This window comes from Penaeus japonicus, unplaced genomic scaffold, assembly GCF_977035675.1.
Source record: "Penaeus japonicus unplaced genomic scaffold, GWHDUDI00000001_assembly GWHDUDI00000002, whole genome shotgun sequence".
NCBI classification, from domain to species: domain Eukaryota; kingdom Metazoa; phylum Arthropoda; class Malacostraca; order Decapoda; family Penaeidae; genus Penaeus; species Penaeus japonicus.
Window position 1 is genome coordinate 32,779,523 of NW_028234404.1, and position 7,500 is coordinate 32,787,022.

The 7,500-nt window shown below is 34.3% G+C and overlaps 1 protein-coding gene across 1 annotated transcript in view; it reads left to right on the forward strand.

The window, feature by feature from the left end:
• knk (cytochrome and DOMON domain-containing protein knickkopf) overlaps positions 1-7,238 on the forward strand; it is a 19,819-nt gene extending 12,581 nt beyond the window's left edge. The window contains exons 6-17 of the mRNA XM_086549880.1: positions 391-490; positions 657-831; positions 1,148-1,253; positions 2,014-2,150; positions 2,499-2,634; positions 3,164-3,273; positions 3,580-3,659; positions 3,909-4,012; positions 4,899-5,045; positions 5,459-5,566; positions 5,809-5,919; positions 6,696-7,238. Coding sequence (XP_086406006.1) covers positions 391-490; positions 657-831; positions 1,148-1,253; positions 2,014-2,150; positions 2,499-2,634; positions 3,164-3,273; positions 3,580-3,659; positions 3,909-4,012; positions 4,899-5,045; positions 5,459-5,566; positions 5,809-5,919; positions 6,696-6,928 — 1,547 coding nt within the window. The 3' untranslated portion in view covers positions 6,929-7,238. The remainder of the gene's footprint in view (positions 1-390; positions 491-656; positions 832-1,147; positions 1,254-2,013; positions 2,151-2,498; positions 2,635-3,163; positions 3,274-3,579; positions 3,660-3,908; positions 4,013-4,898; positions 5,046-5,458; positions 5,567-5,808; positions 5,920-6,695) is intronic.
• The last annotated feature ends 262 nt before the right edge of the window (positions 7,239-7,500 follow it).

The window sequence follows — 7,500 nt, forward strand, 5'->3', positions numbered from 1 at the left end:
TCAAGATTAACTGGTTATTGAGTGTTGTATTTTTTTTTTTTTTTTTTTTTTTTTAAGATCGAGATTAACCGGTTATTGAGTGTTGTATTTTTTGCGAAGATCGAGATTAACCGGTTATTGAGTGTTGTATTCTTTTGTGTAGATCAAGATTAACCGGTTATTAACTGTTATATTTTTGTGAAGATCAAAATTAACCGGTTATTGACTGGGAATTTTTACTGTGAGTTATAATGAATACTGTCTTTTGATATATATATATATATATATATATATATATATATATGTGTGTGTGTGTGTGTGTGTGTGTGTGCGTGTGTGTGTGTGTGTGTATACGTGCGTAAGTTCTTTCAATTTGACGTGAAAAAAAATTGTCTTTCTCGCATCCTTCAGAGTTGTCCTACGATGGCACCGGTGAGGATGTCTATTTCTGGGTGGGCCTTGGACCTCAGCCCCACTCCAAGGGCATAAGAATCCCTGACGAGCATGGATAGTACGTGCCTACTTCTTGTTCCATTTATTTGTTTACCTTTTATGGATATATCGGTGAAAAGGAAGTTGAAGACTCAAAGGTATATCTTTTAAACCGCTTACACTCCGTATGTGATTAATAAGATTCTACTACTAATAATCTCTTTGTTGTGTTGATCATTTTGCAGCATGACGCCCATTCAGAAATACAGCAGGAAAACCATCACGTTACAACTTCCTGGTGATCTTACTGTTTTTACCATCGACTGGCTGTCAATCTATGACACTAAACTGCAACGTGTCCTCGGCTCTATTATAATCCCTGAGGACCTCAATGTCCCTCCATCGCTTGTGGAAATCATTGTAAGTATCGAGAGAGAAAAGATGGATTTTTAGATGAAGATTATTTTGAGTGAGTAGATTTCAGGCGTACTGTATGTAAAGAGGTATTTTATTGAATGCGAAGTGATATGTTTTTGTTGTTGTTTTCACAGAATTTATCTATTATCATCGTGATTATGCATATAATTGATTCATCCTCAAGATGACTATACCTAGAATTCATTTATAATCAGCATGCTTACACAGAGAATTCATTTATAATCAGCATAACTCTATCTCAATGTATTCCATATACCAATCACCTTTAAAGCCCTAATTATTTCCCATAATCCACCAGCCCCATGAGAACAGCATGCCCAACTGTGTCCAACTCCACAAAGAACTGCAAATATCATGGGAAGTATTTGGCGATCAAATCACTCTGGAACTTGCTGCTCAAGTGGGTAAGTCAAGGGAAACTCATCATTAAATCTAGCTTATGCGATCTGAAGATTAATATCCTTGAATTATACAGTATTTAGACTAATATTTGTCTCTTTTTTCTGTTTATGCGATCTGAAGGTTGATATCCTTGAATGATGCAGTATTTAGACTAATATTTGTCTCTTTTTACTGTTTATGCGATCTGAAGGTTAATATCCTTGAATGATGCAGTATTTAGACTAATATTTGTCTTTTTTTCTGTTTATGCGATCTGAAGGTTAATTAATATCCTTGAATTATACAGTATTTAGACTAATATTTGTCTCTTTTTTCTGTTTATGCGATCTGAAGGTTAATTAATATCCTTGAATGATGCAGTATTTAGACTAATATTTGTCTCTTTTTTCTGTTTATGCGATCTGAAGGTTAATTAATATCCTTGAATGATGTAGTATTTAGACTAATATTTGTCTCTTTTTACTGTTTATGCGATCTGAAGGTTAATTAATATCCTTGAATGATGCAGTATTTAGACTAATATTTGTCTCTTTTTTCTGTTTATGCGATCTGAAGGTTAATTAATATCCTTGAATGATGCAGTATTTAGACTAATATTTGTCTCTTTTTTCTGTTTATGCGATCTGAAAGTTAATATCCTTGAATGATGTAGTATTTAGACTAATATTTGTCTCTTTTTTCTGTTTATGCGATCTGAAGGTTAATTAATATCCTTGAATGATGTAGTATTTAGACTAATATTTGTCTCTTTTTTCCCCATAGAGGAGGACGATTATGTGGCCTTCGGCATGAGTGGTGACCCCAACGAGCCTAAAATGATAGGAGGTGATGTGGTGGTTGCATACATGGATGGGTATCTTGGCTACCTGGTCGACTATAACATTTCCTCATACATGCCAGTAAGTATGATGAATATGAGATGAAATGATAGTTTTTTTTTAGGAAGAGAGACAGACTGCGTGTGAAAATACTGATGATAAATAACAGTAAGTATAATGAATATGAGATTAAATGGTAGGGTTTTTTTTAGGAAGAGAGACAGACTGCGTGTGAAAATACTGATGACAGATCATGTATATCACATATGGATTGTTGGTTTTAGTACCACATACTCACACATAAAAGTACATACCCTCTTCCACACATATACAAATATCTCCTAGAAGGCAAACACACATTTTGAGACTTTGTTAAATGAATTCTTATTGTAAATAATCCATAGACACAAAATCTTCCCCCGATTTCAGTGCACAGAGCTGTTGGGTATTCACAAGGGTGTCTGCAATGATGACAAGGTCGGGGGCTATCAGGACTACCAGCCCTTTAGTAGCAAAAGGGAGAATGGGATCAACATTTTCACCCTCAGACGTCGCTTAACCACTCGTAAGTAGTCTATGTTTTTTTTCATTGTGATTCGATTCTGCTGATTAGGTTTTAATCATTCTGCTAGATTTTATTTGGTACTCAGATGATTTTTTTTTTTTCTCTCTCTCTCTCTGATAGCTGAACTATCAGAGGGGGAAACTTGTGCATTTAGTTCTTCCTCTCTTTCTCTTTGTCTCTCTCTTTCTCTTTCTCTTTTTCTTTGTCTCTCTCTTTCTCTTTCTCTCTCTCTTTCTCCTCTCCTCTCCTCTCCTCTCCTCTCCTCTCCTCTCCTCTCCTCTCCTCTCCTCTCCTCTCCTCTCCTCTCCTCTCCTCTCCTCTCCTCTCCTCTCCTCCTCTCTCCTCTCCTCTCCTCTCCTCTCCTCTCCTCTCCTCTCCTCTCCTCTCTCTCTATTCATGCATTATTTCCAGATTAATAATATTCATACATTATTTCCAGATTAATCATATTCATACATTATTTCCAGATTAATCATATTCATGCATTATTTCCAGATTAATCATATTCATACATTATTTCCCTCCACAGCTGATAGTGGAGACATCGCATACCCTTCAGAAGGAGATGCCATGATCATCTGGGGACTTGGCAAGCTAGATGTGATAAAACGCCCAACGATGCACCATACGTGGTCTAAGGTAGGTACAGTGCACGGTACATCATAGGGATGATTGTGGATTTTTTTTTTTTTTTTTTTTTTTTTTTTTTTTTTTTTTTTTTTTTTTTTAAGTGGATAATGGTTGTGATTGGGAAATATGGATTTTGGAATTAGGCATTGTGTGAATGATCGTTTCCTTTTGTCGAGAATCATATCCAAAAAATACAGAAAAATAAGCATTACTGTCTGATAGACACTTGAAAGGGATACCTGCAGTGACTTAAGTGGTAAAGGAAGAAGAAAGACCACTTATATTTTTTTTTGACATGACGTCTTTTATCTACAGGTTAAACAGCCACTTGAATTTACCAGGAAGCCAACAGAGAGAAAGTGTTTCGCCTTTACTCGAAGTGAGAAACCAAAACTGTGAGTACACAAAGGAAAGACTTTCTAATCTTTTTACTGCCTGTATGAAAATGATATACGAAAATATAAAGGAACATAGTTATGTGTAAAAGCTTACCTTATACCTGTATAAATAACAAGCACATACATTGCTTGCATATCCTGTGTCTCAAAAGTTTACCCTACATTTTTTCAATGTTCTTTTCTTTTGCTAATACAGTTACCAGATTATAATGAATACATGATATAATGACGTGATTTAACCCACAGGAAAAGGTGGGGTCCTTTCACCATGGCTGACCCCGCCATGAGGGAGTTTAAGGCTCGCCTTGGCCCGGATGGAGGAAAGAGAGGCTACAGCGCCATGACCGGACGTATGTTTACACCTTCGGTTCTTTCTGGGTGTCTTTGGAGTTCGTTTTTCTTTGTTCGTTTACTAATGATTTGGAAATTAGATTCATATTAAAGGTGATTTTGCGGTACAAATAGAGGTTTGGTTATCTTACAAAGTACATCTGTAGCCATGTATTTTATGGGTCATATTTTTATATTAATATTCTTATAAACTTGTCAGTTATATCCTATTGACTGCAACAAATGGATAAATCCGCTGAGATTCAATTTACCATTAACTGTCAATAGCGGATTTAGCCCCACAGCCTTAGAGGGGGGAGGGGGGGTATAAATCCCTGTAACTGCAGAAACAGAAAATCTGAATCATCCTTTAGTATTTTAATTGAGGCAAGAAAGGCATAGGTGCTTCCCCCTGTGAGCAAGTAAACTAACAATTAAGAAAAAAAAGTATAGTTCACGTTCAAAAACTAATTCCCGTTTTCTTAAGGGTGAATTGAAGTAGTGAGAGGAATGAGCTGTTAGAAAAATTAGGCAGTCTAAGTCTTCATTTTATATCCGAACTCTACCTATGCTACACGCATCATATCAAACCTCAAATTAAGAATCAATATTACCAATCATTTAATAATACATTTACTTTCCTTTAAGAAAGTTTATCTTCAAGTGTCACCCTAATAATTGATATATTCCTAATGGTTATGAATTATTCTCCACAGAGCAATCCGAAACAAGGTTATCTTAGTTATCTTCAAGTGTCACCCTAATAATTGATATATTCCTGATGGTTATTAATTGTTCTCGAGAGTTTCCAATTATCTTAGTTATTTATTTTCATTATCTTAGTTATCTTTAAGTGTCACCCTAATAATTGATATATTCCTAATGGTTATGAATTATTCTCCACAGAGCAATCCGAAACAGGGTTAGCTTGGTATGTTAATGGCTACTTGGTTCCTGACATTTATCTCAAGAGGAACAATAAATACAGGTTCTTGGTAGAGGGAGGATCCAGCCCATATGACCCACAAAATTATCACCCAATGATAATCACAGGTATGTATAATTCGGGTTTTCAATCGTACCTGCTGTCACTTTATCTCCGTGATGCATAAGAGAGTTTTATTGTTACGCTGACGTATTGTTTGTTTTTAAACGATTTTAATTGTGTAATTTGTATGATAATCTTGGATTCCTGTGAGCTGCATTTCTTTAATTATATATTTTATTAATTGTATATTAGAATTATATATTTTAATCATTCATAATATATTTTTATTATATACTTTATAGATTAATAATATATTTTAATTATATATTTAATTAATTCTAAATTTTATACATTAATAATATATTTTAATTATATATTTCATTAATTATACATTTTACCTGCTAATCTTGGATTCCTGTGAGCTGCATTTCTTTGCCATTTCATGTCTTAAAAACAAACAAAAAAAATACAATTTCAGACGAGCCTCATGGTGCTTACTCACAGTTATCCGAAGAACAAAGGAAAGATGTTCGTGTTTTGGCAGGAGTTGGTTACTCTGTGCGAGGAGATGCCAGGCCCACTGCTGGTAGGTGTTGTTCTGACTTTAGTCGAGTCACTTGATTCTAGCTTCAATTCTAATCTTTTTTCATTAAGTTTGATATGAAAATGTATGAATATGATTCCTATACGTGGTCTTTCTTGTGTTGTACTAATTGTGATTTTGTTTCTAGACTAAACGTGAAGCAATTCAATAGTGATCTTACTACAAAATTATTCCATCCAACTGTACATTAATCGTAACTTTTCTCTCTCTCTCTCTTTTTTCAGCTGGACGCCTTTGCTTGTGGAAACACACTAGTAATGGAGATAGGCGCAAAGACATCGAGTACCAAAGTTTTGAAAAATTCCGTAATTCCCTGATGCTTAACTGTGGCGAAGGTATGGTATTTTACGAGTTTTTTTTATCCTCAAATAAAATGATCTTGTATTTTACCTAAAGAACCACAAGTGTTATAGCATGCCATGCTCTTGATATAGTTGCCTGAACTTTAGAATAATTCATATTGGAAGGACAGTTTGTCAGCAGATATAACTTAGACAGGAGAAACAATGCAAAGAAAGGAACAAACTGCAATCATGTATCTCTAGCATGGTAAATGTGACATACATTTAAGATAGATATTATGGGTATGCTTTTTTAATTAGGTATACTATTATTGCTCCTTTCTGAAATAGATGTAAAGAGCAGATGATTCAAGCAACAGCAATGGTAGGAAAAATTGGGAAAATAAAAGTAATATACAGTTATGGGAGAAAAGTTCCATGCCCTGTGTGGTAGGACTATTAGATCCCATATCATTCCATTAAAATGCATATGGGGAGGGTCAGAAAACTTAATTGTACTGTTGTTATAATGCCTATTCAATTAGCACTAATTAAAAGCAAAGATACATTTGAGACCTTGACACTTTTCACAATGTTCATGACTATAGCGGATTGTTTTTTGTTTGTTTTTTTAAGTTCTGCTACTCTATCATATAAATTAACTTGACTGCATTACCTTTACAAACCATAAGACATAGGATAAAAAGTTTTCATGTAATTGTGTCAGTTATTCTAAACAAGAATAATTTGCACTTTCAAATTATTTTTTTCAGTGAAGTTAGCCAAATCTGTATTTATAAATAAACATTTCTCGTTCTTTCACTCACTAGGAGATCCCGCCGTGCTGGAGTTCACCCCTAATAAATCCTGGCCAGATGTAGTGTACTACAACAGCTGGACGGGACCTAATATGGGATGGCGTCTTCACGTTCTCGATGAAGTGAACACGGAGAGAATTTTGGCAGCTGTAAATAGTGGTCAAGCTGGAGTTGTTCCCTTCATTTATCACATTTCTCTTATTCTTTCCTTTAGTGTTTGGGCAATGGTGCTGCACCAAGTCTAGCAATAAACGTCTTTTTTTATCAATTATTTTACTGTTTACACTTGTTTTATAGGTGATTACAAATTATAATTTATTGTTCCATTACTACTTCGTTATTGGCTCTCTCTTTGTGCTTTCAATTCAGAAATAAAGAATCATTGGCTATGGGTTTACTTCTCAAAACATTAACTTCCTCTTATGATGTATATATTATACATTTATAAAGTTGTTGTGAATTTGAAGTAGCAACTGTACAAAAAATTGTTTTTCAAATTTCTTTGTAAATGGCAATGATCATTGCTGAAACAAGAATAAAACGTTTTGCTGCTCATGAAGTTGTTTATTTTACATTTTTACTTATTTATTGATGTATATGTGGAAGTTTCTCATGCTATGTTTCAATGTGATCTCTGTCCATTAGAAATACCTTTTGTTAAAATCATATATTTATAGATTGGCTGACAAATTCAAACATGGAGGTGTAAGAAAAGCCATACGATACTACTACTATCTTTTGTTATATACAAGAAAAAATTGCTTTTGTGAATCAAGCTGTTTCCCATTGAAATATACTTCAATTATATTTGGTCATT